Raw genomic sequence first — 21,095 nt, 5'->3', positions numbered from 1 at the left:
TGTAGAATATGCAGCTTTCTAAGATTACTTTTTGTTGTTCCCCAAACAAGAAGGCAGTATTGTATATGAGAATCAATTAGTGCGTAATATAGCTGAATTTTTAACCACCGGGGCAAAAGTTGCTTTGCTCTACTTATACCTATCGAACATGAGATGCGTCTTGTGAAGTTATCGACACGAGGAGACCAGCTGAGGTTTTCTTCGAAAAGAACACCGAGAAATTTATGTATTCTTACACGCTCGATGTTCTCGCCACGAAATTTCAAGTATACGTCCTTCCCGATAGTTTTATTTCTGGAGCGAAAAATTATATATTTAGCTTTTTTTGGTATTTAGTTCAAGTTCATTTACATTTAGCCACTCAGCCAAATTGTTGAGTCATGTACTAGCCTGCAATTGAAGCATATGGAGATGCTCTCCTGAAAAAAATATATTTGTGGCGTCGGCGTAAAGAATGATATCTGGCGTCAACGCAATATTCACTATATCATTTATATATAATAAGAAAAGAAGTGGTCCAAGGGTGGAACCCTGAGGAACCACGTATTTAATTTCCCCCAGAACTGATTTTGAATAATTGGTGTCTGTGTACTTGTAGCGGTTTGTCAAATAACTACTTATAAGGTCGAGAGCAAGTCCCCTAACGCTATATTCGCTTAACTTTTTTAATAAGATATCATGCTTATTAGAGTCAAATACCTTTTTAAAATCAAGAAATATCCCTAGAGTATACTTTTTGTCTTCGAAATGTTGAAGTATTTTTTTTCTTTCATACTTAAAAGAGCCATTTCACTTGACTTCTTTTTCTGAAAGCCGTATCGATTGCCTGTAAGTGCATCATTTTTAGTGCAGAAATTTATAGTTCTTGCATTAATCATTTGTTCCAAAACTTTTGAAAATAGTGGTAATACCGATATTGGCCTGTAGTTGTTCATGTCATTTCTGTCGCCTTCCTTATAGATAACTGTTACTCTAGCGCTTTTTAGTTTGTCAAGGAACATGCCTGTAGCCAAAATGAGGTTGCATATGTGTGATATAGAATTACTGATACTGTCGACAACTGCTTTTATCGGCTCGGCTTTTATTTCGTCTTCGCCACATGCAGATGCATTCTTTAACTTTAATATTTAGGATTTAATTTCATATTCTGTGGTTGGCCCCATAAAAGGAGACTTTAAGAGTTATGCGCAATGTATGACCTGCAGTTATGTCTGTCATAGTTATCACGTATCGATGCTCCACATTTTAAAAAAGTGGTAATTAAACCTATTAGCCAAAGATATACCGGTATAACTTGTATCGCTGTCTACAATTTGAGAGACGCTGATTTGTTCTTTTTGCACCAGTAGGCTTTTTAATGTTTTCCACACACGTTTGGGGTCATTGAGAATGTTTTCGAACTTTCTTTCGTAATATCAGTTTCTTAATTCTTTGTTCTCATGGCCTAGTTTGTTTCTAGTTTTTTTATATTCAGTTAGGAGATGAGGTTGTCTAGTTTTAATGAATTGACTAACAAGTTTTTCCCGTTCCTTCATTTTTTTAGTAGTAATCCAAGGTTTTCTACATTTCTTGTTTTGCTTCAAGGTTGTTACAGGAAATGCTTCATCATATAATTTCTTAACGTGATTGATAAAATTATTGTAAGCAATGACAGGATCCATTAATTGATACAGATGGGACCATGAGGTTTTACTAACATACGTTTGAAAAGCAGCAATATTGCTTTTGTTAATCTTTCTAAGTTTAAAAACTATTGGCATGCATTCTATGTGTTTTTGAATGAGGGTTGAAAAAGACAAAAATTGGCATGTGATCACTTACATCAAATAGTGAAACACCAGCTTCTATGACATTCGTTCGTGGGATAAAGCATAAGCCAATGAGAGTTTCGGAGACACCTGTTACACTTGTCGCTTATATTGTCGTTTATATTATTGTACTCTTACACAATCACTGTACCACAATTGATATACATAACCGAAAGGCATTGTGCAAAGTATCAACAGTGAAACTGTTTTTTTTAAATAACTTTGCAATGTTTAACATCTGCTCCGTTATACGATAACGTGTCTCCTGCTACGTCATAGCCGGTCGTGAGTACGGACGGTGGTATTGGTAGTAACCCTAAAAATGCTTGCGTGTTAAACTTACAGCATAAACCATCTGTATGATGAATAAAGAAGACAAAAGTTTAGGGGAGGATGGAGGCTTGAAGCCTACATTTCTCTGTTTCCGCGATATACCTGTTCAATGACTTCATGTTCAGTGATTTTTCATGTACACGACTATCACAACCAATGCATATATCATCGCCATTGATGAAGTGTTTGTTAACTTATACAGTCGAACTAACTAAATACAATAACGGTTTTAACAATATATCGGCCATAACAATACTCAGCTGTTGCACCGTATACTTTTTGAGCTTTGGTAAATTAACCAACTTACAGCAATACTCGCATGCCTCATTATCGGTTATGACAATGAATTGTGGCAGTTTGGTGTCCCTGCTGAAAGATAACGGAACGCGAAATTCGGGCAAAGTATGACGCTGTACCCCGGACCACAGCCCCAACGTGCCTCAGCGCCCCTTCGAATTTGCAATATGCTTCATCGCAAAGTGTTTCGGCAATGCGGCAAAGCTAAACTTTGATGTCCGGTACGATGCGGGAGGGGTTGTCGCTTATATTACTGCACTTTGCACATTCAATTTCAGTAAAAAAAAAATCAGGCTTGGGGAGTTTCAGCATCCGAAACACTGGACGTTGTCATACATTGGCTTTATGCCACTTGTGGCGGTCCTGTGAAAGCGTGCGAGTTTTCAAACATAATTGAAAAATCGGCAGCTTTGTCGTCTTTATCACTGACGTGTGTTGGCATATATCATCCGATATTACTGTGTTCTCACAAGAACCTGCAATCCCTTTATTTTTTCGTGTAACCCGTTTATAGCAATTACCGGTTATAACAATGAATTTTTTGTAACTCTTGAGTATTGTTATAAGCAGCTCCGGCTTTATAGTACACTTATCTGCAACTACATTTGACTGAGCATTGACTCGACGACACTGTCAACGTTGTGTGATAGACTTAATGCGTATGAACGAGCGTGCTTACATGCATAATCTTTAGAAAGGTTTTATTGCGCACCTGACGAGGCTTCGGCCTGCCTTCCGAGAAGAAGCGGCTCAAGTGTGTTGTGTGGTTTGGGACCTTTTTTCTCGTTACCGAGTGGCTTGCACTTCGGGGCTATAGTGTGTGCCTAAATTTGGACGATTTTTTGATTTTTTTTTTATAATGTGTGCCTGTGTACATGCGTGCGTAAAATTCTGACGTAAATATTTTTGTGAGGTCCACTGGTAATATTTCTATGAAATGACGAAGCAGAAACCCAGAGTTCAAATCTCATGGTAGGAACATCATTATTTACGCACTACTCGGTGTACAAATTTGTTGTGCTGAAATGAGTCAGACGTGTTGGTGTGTACCGGAAAGTGAGTGAGTGATGTCTCTCGCGACGAGAAACTGCATGGTTGGTCAGTTGCTCCAAATGGCACATAGTATACGCTATGCGCATTAAAATACTTTCAAGCACACCTATAGTTCGTTTGGCAGTGTTCAAGCAATCCTATCGAGCGCCCTCACTGTACAGTTTCATCGTGTGAAACAGAGTGCGTGAAAATTTAACGTGCGCCTGATTTTCAGAACGCCTACAAGAAAGTCATGCGTACAATTCTGTCGATGAGACATAAGATGAAACCTGCATTGTATATGCACAATTATCCGCCGTAGTAAAAATGAAGTAGAAGCTTCAGTGCGTCCTATGTATGTTGCCGCCAAGGCGCAGTACTTAGTGGTGTAATGAATTTAATTCAGACGAGATCAGATACGGCTTCAGGTGGGCGGTGCCACATACTCATCAGGCAATAGGCCAATACCTATACTTCCGCGCTGTTGTCTAAGCACTGCTTAGGCAAGCACAAATGTGCTAGAACAGAAAAAATCAATGAAAAAGAATGTAAAAAATTAAGGCAGCTTCACATTATAGGGATGCCAAGCATGGGTGAAGTGCAGAGCTCGGCAGCCTTCTTTGTTTTTCTTTCTTCCTCTGTCAATTTTCTTTTCTCATATATTTGCTGTTGTTTTTTTTTAATTTGTTTGTTTCTTTCTCTCTACGTATTTTTTGCTCTTCCCTATCTTTTCTTTCTTGCCCTTCTCCGTCTATTTTCTTGCTTCCCCTTTCTCCTTTCTGGATTTCTTCCCTTTATCCTTCTCTATTTTTCTCTTTATCTAGCCTCGCCGAAAATTTTTTTTTGCCAATAACTTTTTTCTATCTCTTTGCCAGTATTCCTTCCTCTTGCTCTATTTTTACTCATTCTTTCACCCATTGAAGTTGTTGCATCCCAGAGTAGACAAATCGTTAAATAGTACGAGAGCGAAGCAGAAGAGGAAGAAGGTAAAGAGAGCGTGTGCTGGTTCAGGATTATAACTTTCTCTCTACGACCGACAGCAAACCTCGAGAATAGCAGCTCTACAGTACAAAATCAGCTGTCCCTGTTGCACGTGGTCGTTGTCAGCGTCACTCCCCTGCGCGGGTGCCCTGAAGTGAAAACCAGGACGTGCCTGACGTGGTCGGCCATCCACCCTGTTATGCATGATGCTTGCGTGCGCGCGCCTGTTGAATGCCGTGGGACAATTGCAAAAGGACCGCGATCCCTCTGACGTTCTGCCGTAGATGTTACCATTACAGTTATACCGATCCTGAATGGAACGGTGGCATTCCTCCCAAAAGGAAATGGTTCCCGGAACATCGTTCTTTGGAGCGACGTTCTGTATACAACACTGCCTGCTACTTCAGTCACTTAACGGGGGTCTTATCGCACGACGCATGCGCAGTTGCGACCAACGCTAACGCAAATTTCCCTTCACTTTAATACCTTAAAGACCCCGGTGAGGGGGTATTACATAAGGGGTGGGTTAACCAGTGTGGGTTACAGAGTGATCTTCACGGCGAACAATATGCAGTTATGTTGCCCGCAAAAGATGATGGACACGTGGTGGTTGCAATCTCAAGGGGGAGGCCATTCCAGTTCACTGCTGGGCTAAGAAAAAAAAATATGCGGCAAAGATAGTAGTGCGAGCACGTGCGTGCGACTGATAAGGATGGGTCGTGCGGTGAGATATGCGCGATGGTGAGATGATGTAAGGAGATTGATTTAGAGAACCGTGAAAAAAATTGTGAAACAAACAGAGCCTGGTGATGTGGCGACGGGCGCAAAGATAATAGTAACATCAATTAAACGTTTTAGGGATTATATACTTATATCATATTAGTATGAAGAATGAATAAACCTGGTGGCACAATTTTGTACAGATTATAGCTTGTATATTAAGCATGCATGGTGCGGGCTCCAGATGGGCGCTACACATTCTAGTTTGGATCGGATGAGGGATTTGCACGCGAGAAGTTTTACGTCTATAGTGGTGCGTGACGCAAACGACGTTTTAGGTAACTGAGGGAGCTGTCAGCGGATGATATGATGTTGTTTATGTGAGCGTTCCAGAAAATGTCAGATGATAAGGTGACGCCTCAGTATTTATATTATTCAGCATGCTCAACAGTGGAATCAGAGATAACGTATGAGGATGATAAAGGGTGACGCTTGCGATGAAATGAAAAGAGGATGCCTTTAGTAAGATTATCCTTAAGCAAACCTTTGCACTTCGCCTTTCTAAAACTGCATAACATCTGCGAACAAGTAAAAGTTCCGGTTTTTTTCCGTGTTTCATCTATCATTCTTAATAATGTCCCCTCCTAAGCGAGTCGTCGAAAATCTCAGCAAGAAATTCTTATTCACCTAAATGCACAGTACTCACGGATTAAAAGAGGACATCAAATTTCTCAGTATAACGACCGGTTTGCCCAATTGCTCGAGATAACCACGTCATGTCAAGACAAATTTAGTCACTGAAGATAGCGTTGGCCCGGATCTACGCGATGGAGTCGAAATTATACGCCACTACGGCACGAACTAAATGCGGTGGTAACAAAGTATAAGCATAACCTATAGCCCTAAATTGTCCTGTTTTAATCTTTGAGTATACTGTACACCTGTACGCATTGCCTGTTAGTTCTCCATTATTGTATTGACAACTAAAACAAGCCCTTGATTTTTTTTTTCGTCCAGCCCACCTTGAGTAGCACATACATTGAATGATCTGTATATACGAGGCTCATGACTCGTCATATCTATACGACGCTCACAGGATTCTCAGCGGCCGCTGGTTCGAGTAACTGGATTCGGGCCACTCATCACAGACAGCCTGGGTGCTATCCACGCCTACATCACGGGTCTCATACTGCGGCCACCATCTCCTACTGCGCTCTACTCGTCGCTACCGCCCGTGCAACACGACGCCGAGCGCCGCCTGTGCACACAAAGCGCCGGCTCACCGCCGGAGCCCGCCAAGGACGCCGGCTTGGTCTACACTCGCGAGCAGCTGCTGCCCGAGCCCGAGTACCCGGTGCGTCGCAAAGACATCCGAGAGCTCAGGCAAGTGCCGTGTATCTGGATACACATGGTGTCCAACGAAAGGACAGAGTATACGATCAGTTTAATGTAAAGTGCTATAAATGTGTAGGGGTTCGCCGTTTCATTCGTTGATTGCCCCCTCCACACTTACCTCCACAGATGAGTGAGAGAAATGTATTGAAATAAATAAATAAGGTTATTAAAATTAGCGACTTCCCGTCGTGGACATCGAGAATTTTAAAAATCCCATCATATCCACGAAGTGACTGATGATGAGGGGGCGAAGGGCCAGAGGTAAATCTGGCAAACAGTAAATCATCCGTACATTTGGCCCACTCGATCATACGAAGACATGACACAAATACGCGGTGGGGGTAAATTGGGGGGGGGGGGGTCCTGATTTTGTTTTAGTTGTATGTGACTTTAAGTTCAGGGGAACGTTCCCGTTTGAATATGTAACAGCCTTGTGTTCTGTAACGCAGCAAGCCAAAAGATCTTTAATTGGATGAATAGTCTAAAATTCGAGAAGGTTATGTCGATACATGTTCTCTTGACCGTGGGGGGAAGTTTGTAGTCATTAAATGCACTGGGGAAAGTAACAGCACATGTGCTGAACCAGCCAGTCGTCGTTCATGATGTCCACGACAACGTCTCCGGTAAGTACGCGGGGGCCGTGTTTGTAATCAGTTTCGTAGTGTAGCATAGCGTTTCCAATGTACGTGACAAAGTTTTCCTTGGACACATTAAGTACCAGGTACATAGTCATGATGACGATTCTATTGGAGAGCTTCTAAGGGGCGTGCTTCCAGTTATGGCTCAAGTCGATGGGCAGTAAATGGAGATCGTTTGCTTTATCTGGCAGCTTGACCAGATTCCACCACCGCTTGCCGGACTCTCTGCTTCTTTGGTGCGGATGATTGGGAAGAATCCATTGATGTACATGTTTTCAGAGTTCTACGTCTCCGCGAAGCAGAGTACATCCGCCGTAGTCAGTATGGGATCTCTCTCCATATCGTCTACACTGGCATTGACCAAGAGAACGTTGAGCAGGACCATGGGTAAACTCAGTCGAGTGGTCGACGTCTTCTCGCAAGGCTTGAAGATGCCGTTGGGTTAGCGTCGGCAACCCGTGTTGCTCGAGACGTTAAGACTCGCTGAGCATAGCGTTGTCTTCGCTGATCTCCTTGTGGTGAAAAAGTGATGGTCGCCTGTAACGTCGGTACTGTTCAGGTTCTTTACGTTGGTGCAGCGGCTGATAGCAATGTACATGAGCTATTGCGGATGCGTCTGTCTGTATTCGTGGATGACGGACGAGTATGTTCCCCCTTGCGATTTGTACCCGGTTATCTCACTGACTGGAGCTAACGAAAACTGCCTGCACTTGCCTGCAGCGCTCGTCTTGCGATCCAAAGTCAACGCGGTCACGCAAGTTTGGATGGGGGTCCACGCAGCATCGATTTCGTGACCGCTCCGTTTGGCCTTGTTCCCCACTCGCTTCGAACTAAGGCGAGCGAGCTTTCCCGTCGCGGGCACGTCGTCTAACGAAGTGCGACCAAATTTGTATGAGGAACTCGTCGTCGTCGCCGCCTATTCTTGTCTCGCAAAACTTGAGAGTTCCCACCACCCCGTGGACAAGTCCGTCGATGACGTCGATGCTGGTGGTGATGATGTACGGCTTGTTGGAGGCGATGCAAATCTTTTTGGAAAGGTTGGCAAATTCCGTGTGTGACATCCGTTCAACCTTGTCTCTCGCCTTCTGCAAAGCGTCTTTCGTCATGCACCCCAGGAACGTGTCTTGAGCCCGCAGACGTATGACATCTCCTCCCGACTGATGAATAGCAATGAACGTGTTGATTTTGTTTACTCCATCGTTGGAGTAGAAGATGCGCACCACCGATGGTGCACGAAGCAAGGGTTCTTCAGCAGTGACAAATCTGCTCTTGCATGGGCTGTGCCGTGATGGCAGAGAGAGAACGTGTGGTCTGGATCGTGCTTGTTCTTCATCGTCATCATCGTCATCTAGCCGATATGGTGAACAACGCCAAGGCCAACGGTCCAGCCTCGACCCCAAAGAGCTTCACCCCTAATGTAGATCGTCATCATCGTAATCTAGCCGATACGGTGAACAACGCCAACACCAATGGTCAAGCCTCGACCCCAAGGAGCTTCACCCCTAATCTAGCGAGCAAGAGTTTTACCCACTGAATTAGGCTCAATTAAGTAATCGCCTAAAAACACGGACTTAGATCAAGATGTAAACACTGTACGTGTGAGTGTTTGGAAGTAGGTGTTATCATAGGAGTCTGCGTAATCTGATAACAAGAAACCATGTATTTTTCTCGCTTGCTGCAGTGGTTCCGAGGCTTTTGCCAACAAAAGTACATCTCATGGGATCTATAGTTTGATAGCCTCGCCGTGGTGGTCTAGTGACTAAAGTACTCGGCTACTGACCCGCAGGTCGTGGGATCGATTCATGGCTGCGGTGTCTGCATTTTCGATGGAGGCGAAAATGCTGTAGGCTTGTGTGCTCAGATTTGGTCGCACGTTGAAGAACCCCAGCTGGTCGAGATTTCCGGAGCCCTCCACTACGGCGTCTATCATAATCATATGGTGGTTTTGGGACGTTAAACCACACATATCTACCCTTATATAGCTAAATAGGGAGCATTCATTGCATCTACATTAAAAACTAAATTAAGCTAGAAAAGTAGCGTGGCAGTATAATGTACGTACCGTGTTTTTCAGACACGATCCATCGGCGCAAAATTCAGTTTAAAGGGACAGCACTAGCAAACAAGAACTCAGTTTAGAGTGCTAACACAATTTTTTGGAAAACTGATTTGCTTAGCTTTGATATAATTGATCACTAAACAAGATTATGAAAGTAAATGTTTCTATAATGCTTCAATCAAACATTCCAGCTATTTGCATTTTAAACACGCGCCGGAACCTTGCCATCGGTATGTCACCGTGACGTACATCATGGTTTTCGCGGAATTTTTTTGTTCTTTTTTTACCCTACAGGCTTAGTAAAGGCTTCTAAAATTTTCGGTGTTCAGGGCTTGGCTCCTTCAAAACACAGTATGTGTTTATCGACAGATAATAAGCTACGAGTCTTGGCTGGTGGGCCTGCTCTTTTTTACACCCGAAAAAGCATTTGAAACTTCGCCGGTTGTTTTTTGCGCCAAAAACGCAGTGTCAGAGATACTGTCAGATAAAGACGTGGTGCAAGCTGAACTGTTTTGTTCCTTTGAATGGGATACAAAATAATCAATGAATAAATTTGCTAAATCGTCCTTACAAATAACGTCCCCGTCTATCACAAGCTGAGTAGGCCTGAAAACATCACCATTACGGCCAAGAAACCTGTTTAACCTAGACCAAGCTAACACTTGTTTACTCATTGCATCTCTGTACAAGACATCGTCGCCACCCGTTTTTACTAGTGTGACTTTCCTGGCTTGCCAAGCCATATTCGCGCTACAAGAGCGGCGTTATTGAAATTTTAGAAGGGTATAATTTACATGTATAAGTGAAATTACTTTCCTGTTCAGAATTTCTTTGAAATCAAGAGAAAACTAACATGCTCTCTATTTTGTAGATAAGAAGTTTTAATCAAAATAGAGTATGCATATGAATATTTCCCCAAGATACTCCGTGTTTCCATAAAATTTCCGCATTGAAGTGTCTATTGAAGAGAGACCATAGTCTGGAACAAGTGGCACTTCAAAAAAAAAAAAAAACAAACAATCTTTTCGTTTTCATCTCACAGGGAAATTGTCGAAGAAGGGCGGGCATCGTGCTGCTTTGCCAAGGTGCAGGAATTCTACGAACAAACTTTCAGTTCTCTAGTTGAACTAAACGCACTGTTCAAGGTAAGTTAGTTATATTCTCTCTGCTGTTTTATAATATATGCTTCTCTTCTTTTTCTAATGAAGAAAATGTTTTAAGCGTATTTTTTCACTATAACCATCCAGATGACCAAATAAGCACTGTATGACAAGTTGAAAAAACAAAACAAAGTTTAGGCATTTATTCAGCGGTTAAGTGACAGAAAATTATCGACAGCAAATTATTTACCGTAAGAGTATGTTTTAATACCTCGTTGGTCTTTTCCGCTTTCTCCCGTATTTATTTATGGTTTCTCCAATTTATTTTTTATGCTTGTGTGCACTTTTATAACTTCATTATAATTGAAGATATTCTTTAAAAGCCTTAGTCAAGTTCGTTTTTCTAGGAAAACCCTAATCAGGATGATGCAAAGCTCGAAGATCCCGAGATTAAAATTGACTTATTGCATGCGGTCTATGACATCCTAGAAGAGCTGGTGAGTGTTTCTTTTGTATTTTTTTCTTTTTTGTTTCATGTCGTTGGTGACTTTTCTGCAATTCTGCCTTCTTGTATTACCTGATGTCATTATACAATGCTAATGTTTTTCTTTCAGCCGGCATACGTGAGCAAGGCAGTTTTAAAAGGAATTATTAACTCCTTATTAGCTACAGACATCAGGTAATTATATGGGTTGTCTCATCTGCATGTGACATACGGGGTTGTGAGTGCAACCACAAAAAGAAATGGTCCAACTATCGCTCTCGACAAAATGCCCATGCTTATAGGAAACTCGGTGTTTACTTTTTGTAACTGCGTTTTTTTTTACAGATTAAAAACAAAAGATGAAACGCGAGCTGTATATATTTTGCTTCAGGTACAGATATGTTTCAAGCTCATCTTACCTTGCTCTAAATGTCATTTATGGCTACTTGTGCCCGAACACTGCAGACCTTCTCCTCTTATCGCTGTTTCAGAACCCAATATTCAGCAGCCAGGCTTCCTACACCGTGTTCGCGCATCTTTTGCGTAAAGTGGTGTCCTTAAAAAGTTCGGACCACCAGCTGCTCATTCATTGGTTTTCAAAGTAAGCACTCGTTTGTCATAGTTTTCTCGAGATTTTAGTAACAAGATGTGTAAATAAGCATGATAAATAAATATAAATCGTGGCGTTGAAAACGAAGAAAAAGTTTGGGATGGGGCTAGTTGGAAATCCAATAATAAACTTGATTGATTCGATTGATTTGTAGGGTTTAACGACCCAAAACCACACTATGATTATGAGAGACGCCGTAGTGGAGGGCTCCGGAAATTTCGACCACCTGGGGTTCTTTAACGTGCACCGAAATCTGAGCACACGGGCTTACAACATTTTCGCCTCCTTCGGAAATGCAGCCTCCGCAGCCGGGATTCGATCCCGCGACCTGCGGGTCAGAAGCCAAGTACCTTAGCCACTAGACCACCGCGGCCGGGCTCCATTATTAAAATTGCCAGCGCAAAAACTTCCGACAACCAACACAAGAGACGAGGACAAGCGCAGACTTTCAGCTAATTTATTACTACTACGACGCACATATATATGTTACAAAAAAGACGATAAGAACACTTGCTTAAGCAGAAACCAAAAAACACAAAAAAACAAAAAACACACGAATCCAAAAAGTCAAAAGAGACTGCAAGAAACCGTGTTCTCACACCGGACCGTCACGTGCCTAATGGGTGCCAGCCATTGTTCGAAAAGACAAGGGTTTTTGCATCCCACCCTGCCCCGCCGCGGTGGTCTAGTGGCTAAGGTACTCGGCTGCTGACCCGCAGGTCGCGGGATCGTATCCCGGCTGTGGCGGCTGCATTTCCGAAGGAGGCGGAAATGTTGTAGGCCCGTGTGCTCAGATTTGGGCGCACGTTAAAGAACCCCAGGTGGTCGAAATTTCCGCAGTCCTCCACTACGGCGTCTCTCATAATCATATGGTGGTTTTGGGACGTTAAACCCCACAAATCAATCAATCAAATCAATTAATTGCATCCCACCCTGACGAAGGCACAAGACTTGTAATCGAAGCTGCAACAATCATTCGAGGCAGCTGCATCAGCAAACCATCGATAGCGTTATCTGAAAGCGAATTGGCGTTTTTGAATTCGGCACGTGAGGGTCCGATATGAGCACGTGGTTTCTTGCAGTCTCTTTTGACTTTTTGGTTTTGTGTGGTTTTTGTGTTTTTGTGTTTTTTTGTTTCTGCTTAAGCAACTGTTCTTATCTTCTTTCTTGTAACATATATATGTGCGTCGTAGTAGTTGAAATAAATTAGTTGAAAGTCTGCGCTCGTCCTCGTCTCTTGTGTTAGTTGACGGAAGTTTTTGTGCTGAGAAGTTTCATTGTTAAAAAAGAAATTTTTTAGGGGAGGGGGAGGGCAGGGGGTGAAGGGGGAGGGCAGTCTCAGGCGTGAGTATGAGTCGTTTGCTACACGTGCTTTGGATGGGCTTATTTATTAATAATATCTGAGCTTTCATGTACGAGTCAAAAGCAACGATATGACTGTGAAGCAGGCTGTAGTGGAGGACTCCGGATAATTTTGATCATCTGGTGTTCTTCAAAGAGTTTATTCGGTCTGTTGCTATGATTACTAAGATGTCTATTCATCTTCTCATGACCAATACATTGAAATACCTCCCAGAATATTATAAGATGCACCCCTTATCTCTAAACAAATAAGTAGGAGGAACTGCGTCAAGTTTTGCACTTATTGTTAATCTTCTGGTTCACTCTCACCACACAGCTGAAGAAAGGCTTCGTGAAAAATCAGTAAACGGAAGAGTGAGAGGAGGGGTACAGTGAAAGATATTGCTTCAGTGTTTCTTTCTTTCTCTCTCTCTCACGCATGACTGAACTGTCTGCCAGTTCTCCACCGGAAAGGCTCCGGGCGTTAGTGAAGCGTCTCCTGCAGTTCATCACAATACGAGAATTTCCTCCCGCGAACGGCCACAAATTGCCGTCGATCAGCAAGAGCCGTTGGTGGATTCCCTGCGCGACCAGAGTGCTGGCTCTCATAAGTAGGCATTGTTTGAAATGGCATGCATTTTGTCATACTGTGCGTCTGTCGTACCAAATCTGTTGTCCTTCCCCTTAATTTCACACTCTAGAAAAAAAAAAAAAATTAGATTCCTCACACTTTTTCAACCTTTTCGGTGATAAAGGTTTCATACTTTAAATTTTGTTATCGCAGTGTTTCTGGTTACATCGGTGTTCATGTTACGTCTGTGATGCGCCTGACAGCCACATTTATTTAACCGGTCTCGTTCTACATCTACACGCGGTACCATTCTCGCAGCGCAACTAGGGGGGGGGGGGGGGGGGTCCCAACGGCTTTTATATATGCCGGCATGAGCGGCTCTTACATATTTTTCTACGTCACTACCCGCTGGCTCGCGATGATAAAAGTGTTCTCAGTCGTTCTTTCATAGAAAATAACAAAAGTTATTTGACAGAACCCTGTCGTTGAAAGAGTGACAGGAGTGTCAACTGCTCTCGCTGTCCGTACAGCTTACGGCCATCGTGAAAGTTAGCGCCTGCGCTTTCACTGGTGAAACTCAGTGATGTTCCGTACTACACCGAAGAAATCCCATTCAGAGACATGAAAATTCCCTATTTCGGGTTTTTTTCCTGCAAACGTTGACTAAATTCCCAGCGAAATTCGCTGCACAACAGTACTAATTTCCGCCCCCATCCATGCACACACATACTATAACTACACGTGTCTTACATTCTGGCAATTTTCGAAATCATAACTATCCCCTCTACTGCCACACAATAAAAGCATGACTTCATTAATTCTTATACTGTTAGTACACTGCGCATTGTGGGCTTCAAGTCTGTGTGGTCTCGATTAAGCGACCGCCACGCTCTTCAAGTGAACGGACACAGCAGACGTGGTTGGTACAAACCTAACAACAACATACATTTATTTAACTACTTTTTACCCGACAATATCGTCCGCCGAATTATTATACATCGATCGTGATCATACGCTAAACAACCTTACAAAATATTAAACAACATGAAAAACACAATAACACACCCAAGGCGGCGTCGCCAACGCTTGACTTAGCACGTGGGCCCCCGACGCGCAACCCACGGTGCCACGCACCGGGGACTCACGCTAGAGACAACAGTTCGCGGCAACCACCACGCGCAGAAAAGACAAGCTTATTTCTTGCGCGCCGCCACCAAGGCTTGCCTGCTGCCAGGGGTCACTGCCGGCGCTACCACTCTAACAACCATGATGATGATTATAGCGGTGATCACCGCTCGCGTACACAACGCCACCTATAGCTCAATAGCAGTGACCCCGAAATACGGCTTCTGGGCGAGACACGTGTGCCACGCAGCGCCAACAACATTACAAGGGGTGTCGGCACCCTCACAAGTCTAACACCACTAATGAACTAGAAATTGATCCGTGTAAGTATCAGCAACAAATCTCCAAGGCTATGTTTGCGTGGTCCATGCGTCAGAACCGATTGGAGCATATGAAGGTGCACTGTGACCACTGCTTATTGGTCGTCATAGGAGAATTTAACCATTCCTGAAATTCCTTGCAATGTAACGAAAATTTCCTTTTCCCCTTTGGCTCAAAATGACAGGCAAAAATTGCCCGATAAAGGAAAAATGCCCTGTAGGAAACATCATTGATGGAACTGTGCCTCATTGCAACGCCTATATACTTCGTGGCTCTGCGATTTTTCTCAGTGGCTGTGTGCTACGTTAAAATGTTAAAAAACAATGTTCATTGACGATTAGCGTGTGATAGCATTGTGGTCGTGACAAAAGCGAGAAATACAAATGAGGGAAGGAAAATAGACTCACCTGGTTTTCCACCCCACACTAAAGAAAAGTGAAATGGGGAAAATGACAGGAGAGAGGAGACAAAAAACAGGGACGCGAGAAAAAAACGACGTTGAGACGACCAGAACTGAACGTTAAAAAAAATTAATAAAGCCTTGACTTACTTCTGGTGCGATGACTATTTTGGTCAGCATTCTCTAATTGTCTTTTTCTAAAGCGGAACACCAAAAAAAAAAGTCACCAGGTCTGCTGGCAAAGGCTTGTGAGCGCTGTAGTGAGGTCAGCTGAAAAGGGCATGTTCAATGGTTCTTTTTTTTTTGTCTCTGTGATTGCAAGAACTATGAACGTTGGCAGGGGCTTGAAAAAGCAGCAAGTTGAACCCCCCCTCTCCCAAGACACACTAGCACTTCCCTTTCTCCCACCACGGTTCAACATGGGTTCGCAACCCGACAAAATTCTGCTTACCGACGCCCGTGAAACTAACACACACACAAGCATGGTACAATAAACGTCGCTTTATATGTCATAACATAACAAACGACATCATTTTAGTTGTGTTTTACTATAAGTGAAATAGAATATTTTGAATCTACTTGTAAACTTAGTAGAGTCGTTTGGTATAGTTCAAGCCAAAGTAACGATATGTCATGGGTTTCTCCATGTGCTCCCATTTTTGACACAATACAGGGTTTCGGCGCAGATGCAGTGCTGTGGTTCTATTCTAGACGCTGTTAGTTCTGCGATATCGGTAAAGATCGACATCTTTTCGGTCATCTCTGATCGGCAGAGAGAGTTTAAGAGTGTGTACTCACTAAGTGGCCGAAAACACTAACATGGCGAAATTTCGGAGTTTTCACAGTGGCTCGTCCAGTGAAAATTATGAACAAAATGGGTAGTGTGAAAGCGTTTACAGATTGATAACCAATGCATCAGCAGAGAGCCCCCCATCAATGTTTATTCTGTCACTGATTTACCGCGCCAATGAACTTCGGTGAAGACGTAGATATTTGTAAAGCGTGCTTTGCCTTGTTAGACTGCTGCAGAAGGATTTGCCATCTTGTCGGATATTTTGAGGTACTAGGATGCCAACTGTTCGCCATGTGCGTGCGTGCGTGAGTATGTGAGTGAGTGCGTGAGTGCGTGAGTAAGTTAGTGAGTGTGTTAGTGAGTTAGTGTGCCAGCGTGGTTTGTGTTGTGGAAATAGCTCTTGATGCTTTTCACGGGTCGTGCTTGAGTCTGGCCAAGCATGTACGCAGAAACAAACAAACACATTGGATCTTGTTTTACAAAGAAGGATTGTCATTGCGTTTGGTTTGCTACTCACTTGTCGTTCAGGGGAAACTTTTACATTGTTTAGTGATTTATTTTTAAAAAAAACGTAAAAACTGGAGCTCACACCCTGAATGATGATAACAAGCTGTTTTGAAACAGTACTGTGTGGCAGTAAATTCATTGCTACTTACTGCAGCATTATAGTTATTGGGTTAAAAATTCATCGTTTCAGACGCGGCAAACAACAAGAAGAATGCCAACATACTGAACTACACGGAGTTCTACAACAGTGCCTTAGACCACATTGATCTGATGTCTGAGTACTACCGGTGGCAGTCTCCTGGAAAGCACACAAAGCAAGTTTCTTTACCCCTTCCTGGTCTACAAGCTAGATTTCTCATTGTTACATCTGATGAAAAGGTCAACCTAAATTATTAAATGTGTAAAACAAAAGCTGCAACATGGCTTAGAATTCGATTTTGTTGATGCCATTATACCAGTAAAATGCAGCTCTTAGAGCCACAGTCTAGGGATGGAGAACAACAAACAAACAAAAAAAACTATATAAAAACTTTGGAATTATTTGTATCGGGGCAAGTCGGCGATCTTGCATGTTTAAACTTAGCTGCAACCATTCAACATAAAAATTTTGAGGGGGAGGGGTTGAACCGTGACTGCCGTTGGCTTTGCTGAATCTCTGAAATGTGCTCATAATGTAACTGAACTTGAATAATTGAAACAATGTGATATAGGTCCTATTAGTTGGCGCAAAAAAAGGAATAAAGAAATGAAATAGTTGCAGTAGACTATATTACGTACTGTAGGGTTTGTTTACGCATAATAGGGGCCAATTTTCTTGAATATGCAATTCTAACATATGTCGTGCAGGTTTTCTTACTGCCAGTATCCCTTCATTCTAAGCATCGTGGCCAAGAAGTCTATCCTGCAGCGCGATTCTGAACAACAGATGATACTGAATGCGAGGGTAAGCGGTGATATACTTACAAGTATGCTTGCGACTGTCATCATAGCCACGCATCACACCACGTTTACTTGCAGAGAAGTCTACTAAACCGTGCTCTTCACCATCAAGCGCCAGATATTGATGTATTTTTTCTCAATCTGAACGTCCGACGGTCGCACCTCGTGTCAGACTCATTGAATGAGGTAAGCCACTATGAACAATGTCAAAATTTTATTTAAGCATCTGACAAACATACAGCCTGTTGGGTTCTGTGAACACCGTTCTGGTGCTCAGTATAGGCAAAAAAGTACGTAATCGCATAAAAACCCCCCAAAAACGTTGCACAGAGCTGTTTTTAGAACTGATGGGAACTTGAAACATACACACGTAATTACCCACCACTGTGGTCAAGCGGTTATGGCACTCGAGTGCGTCGCCGCGAACGAATGCTGTCGCGAAATTGAATAGCGGCCGCGGTGACCACATTTCGATAGATGCGAAATGCCTGTGTGCGTAGGTTTAGGTACATCTGAAAATCCCTGATTATGAGGTATGTCGTAGTAGAAGGCTTCATAGGTTTCGGATATCTGGGCTTTTTGTAGACGTAAATTGCGAAAACCTACATTGTACACATGTATTTATATGTCGTTTGAAGTAAAACTCAAACCAGTCAAGAATGCAAAAAAAAAATTGAGCGCATGCAAACCAGATCAAGCGTATGCACTCACTTGCCTGTCGTCACTGGCGATGTTGAATAATATGACAAGTTCTTGTCCATAAGTTACACTGGTGAACTTGTTCGGACGCGAGTAGCGCAAGTGCTCTAACTCAGCTGTGTCGACAATTTCACGCGTTGATTTACCTGTGCTTCGACTGCCTCAGTATGGCTGCACGAGTGCATATAGTTCATAATCATCTAGTGCTCTGTGTCTTTCATTGTTCATGCAATGTGTGCCTTCTCCATCATACTTAATGAATTTGATATGCAGCCCAGTATTGTTAACTATCACTGCGTGCATAAAAGAAGCCTGAACTACCTGAAACACAGAGGCAAGATACCGTTTTCGTTCTTGCAGATTGCGAGAAAGCAAAGCGACTTAAAGAAAAAGCTTAAGGTTACTTTTGTCGGCGAACCAGGGCTGGATATGGGTGGTCTCACAAAGGAATGGTTTCTCTTACTCATAAGGCAAATCTTCAGCCCTGACTACGGTACGTAGTTTTTGTAGTTTGTTATCGGCTTCAGATATATACGACACAGTGAACGATGCCTTTGAGCCTTCGTGGTCATCATGGTTTTTCACCGACGTCTGCAGGCATGTTTGTATATCACAACAAGGCAAGATGCTACTGGTTCAGTACAACGCAGCTAGGCAATCTACGAGAATACAACCTCATAGGCGTTATATCCTTTGTAGCGTTTTGTGTCATTCAGACAGCTGAAAGATGCTCCTGTTTTGTTTACTGACAGAACACTCAGTTGCAATGCGAACGTGTAGAGAAAATGTGGTATATTCCTTACATTGCGCACTTAATGGGACTTGCCGTCTACAACTCCATCATTTTGGATCTCCATTTCCCGACGGCATGCTACAAGAAGCTCCTGAACCCTCCCGTTGTTCCTCACAACATCGAGAACGCCTACGTAGGAATCTGCAAGTTCACGACGGAGGACCTCGCGGAGGTGATGCCGGTACGGCTTTCCTGCTCTTCTGTGCTCTTGATCAAATCCTGGCTAGAATACACGCCAGTAGGCCAGAAATCAAGTCAAATTGTGGCTGCTTATAGTCACAGTTAGTTACGCGGCTCTGTAGCCGTGTCCCCGAGTAACCGGCCCGATTCGAAGTGGCCTTCAGATTAGGCGGGACAAGAATTAGCCGGGATTTTAAGTCAAGATTTTCCTGGCTATAGGTGTGGCCTGTGGTTACGCGTGACATTTCCGTAAGCGGCCTAGCCCCGACACAGTTGCGTAAAAAAAGCATTATTTTAAGCATTCGAGAGTGGTTTCTCGCCGATAATGCGGTGGTTATTATGCACATAGGTAATTACAAAACCATTCGTACCACAGTCAGCTAGCTACATGGGCGGGATTAACATGCAAAGCACACTCTGCACTGGATTCGATCTTGGGAGCGCATGCACGTGTAGCAGATGTTTTACCCATTGCACCACAGCGCCACTGCATGAAGGCGAGTTTTTTTGCGGAAATGTATATCTATACCCAGTGGCTTTTTGCAAACCGTCGGTGGTACCTTGAGTTTTTTTTTTTTTTGTGCCATATGCATTTGTTTGCGCATGCATTTGATCAAGGAATAGTTTGTAGGGCTTCATGAACTTGACAAAACCACAGTGAGCGCTTTCAGCTCCGACTTCGGTTCGTGGTGCGCCGTTGCGCAAGAACGATTAACGTGTGTTCAGGCGTCGTTTTGGGATTCCCCGTGAACAGCGATGTTTCGTTCGCCGAAATTCGTGGATACCAGCGCGACGAGGCTGTGCTCGGCTGTCAAAACCTACGTATCTTTCTCGCACGTGCGTGTGGTGTGAGAAATTTCGCTGATCTGTGTCGGGAGGTACAAGCGTGTTATTGACAGCAGCCTATTCTCAGCTGTTTGAAGACAATGCTATTTCGCACGTAAACGTTGCATGGGTATTCTAGCGTGCCTACTCTGACATTTGCATTTCGTACGCGCGAACTGCTGCGAGCTGCACGCTGGGGCAGCAGCGCCTTTTTAGCATTTTGATTATTTCTAATTTCGCAATTATAATTTATGCGCATCATTTCGCGATATAGCGTGGTTCCTACTCATTTTCAGTTTTTAGCTCATCCTATTTATGGGGAGTGGCTACTCTTACCTTTATTCAACATCACACCGCTGTTCAAGTGAATGCCGAAACGCGTGCCAGGGTCAAGTATGACGTACACAAATTAGCGACGGACAGGTCGGTCTCCCTCCAAATAAATAATGCCTCTGCACATCTCTTTCGCGAACGTCGGCGTGCAGTTGGGGTCAAGAAATGGTGCAGAACTAACCTCAAAATATTTGTTCTTACTGCTAGCAGTTGCTCTTTAGAAAATGGGAATTTTTATAGCTGGTACATTATCTCCACAGCAGTACACTGGTTGTCTTGGTCGTGGTTCACTGTTACAAATCCATGCGGGAATATTAGAACTTTACTTAATATTCAAAAGAGTGAGCAAATGTCGGTGGCATACGCTCTACTGCTGACTTCTGCACCTGACTTCTGACTTCTGTACTCGATGTTCAAGTTCATCATCAAATTACGCAACCACTAATCAAACATCAACCAAACAATTTTCAATTTTGATCTTTTTCTGTCTCGCTGCCTTTCGTTTGTTTCTTTTTTGCCATGCTTTCCTGAAATCATCAGTTCAACTTGTTTTCTAGAACACGAGCATCAACATACATATATGCTAGCTTTTTTTCAGTAAGCTGTCGCGCCATGCCGCACCACGAACAGGAAACTTCTCAGCTTCCACTGTTCTCGCCTCTCTTTTCTTTTTATCCTTTTTCACCTCCTTCACGCGCGCCCGCTGGAGAACCCCCTTCCCACTACCCTCCCCCTTCACCGTTCATGGTGCAGTCAAGTCAACGTTTCGGCGCACCCTTTCGCTTCCCTATATCACGCGCATGCGCGGGCG

The 21,095-nt window shown here is 43.3% G+C and overlaps 1 protein-coding gene across 1 annotated transcript in view; it reads left to right on the top strand.

Annotated features, from left to right (window-relative positions):
- The window catches only part of LOC119176866 (putative E3 ubiquitin-protein ligase HECTD2), a 47,517-nt gene that overhangs the window by 9,280 nt on the left and 17,142 nt on the right, over positions 1-21,095 (top strand). The window contains exons 2-14 of the mRNA XM_037428211.2: positions 6,268-6,554; positions 10,306-10,408; positions 10,771-10,860; positions 10,978-11,042; positions 11,193-11,238; positions 11,339-11,448; positions 13,258-13,409; positions 16,706-16,829; positions 17,362-17,458; positions 17,533-17,640; positions 18,514-18,646; positions 18,751-18,839; positions 18,966-19,127. Of these exons, the coding sequence (XP_037284108.1) occupies positions 6,268-6,554; positions 10,306-10,408; positions 10,771-10,860; positions 10,978-11,042; positions 11,193-11,238; positions 11,339-11,448; positions 13,258-13,409; positions 16,706-16,829; positions 17,362-17,458; positions 17,533-17,640; positions 18,514-18,646; positions 18,751-18,839; positions 18,966-19,127 (1,566 nt within the window). The remainder of the gene's footprint in view (positions 1-6,267; positions 6,555-10,305; positions 10,409-10,770; positions 10,861-10,977; positions 11,043-11,192; positions 11,239-11,338; positions 11,449-13,257; positions 13,410-16,705; positions 16,830-17,361; positions 17,459-17,532; positions 17,641-18,513; positions 18,647-18,750; positions 18,840-18,965; positions 19,128-21,095) is intronic.

The sequence above is a fragment of the Rhipicephalus microplus genome, chromosome X (assembly GCF_043290135.1).
Source record: "Rhipicephalus microplus isolate Deutch F79 chromosome X, USDA_Rmic, whole genome shotgun sequence".
Lineage (NCBI taxonomy): Eukaryota > Metazoa > Arthropoda > Arachnida > Ixodida > Ixodidae > Rhipicephalus > Rhipicephalus microplus.
This window is presented reverse-complemented; position numbering and strand designations above follow the sequence as displayed.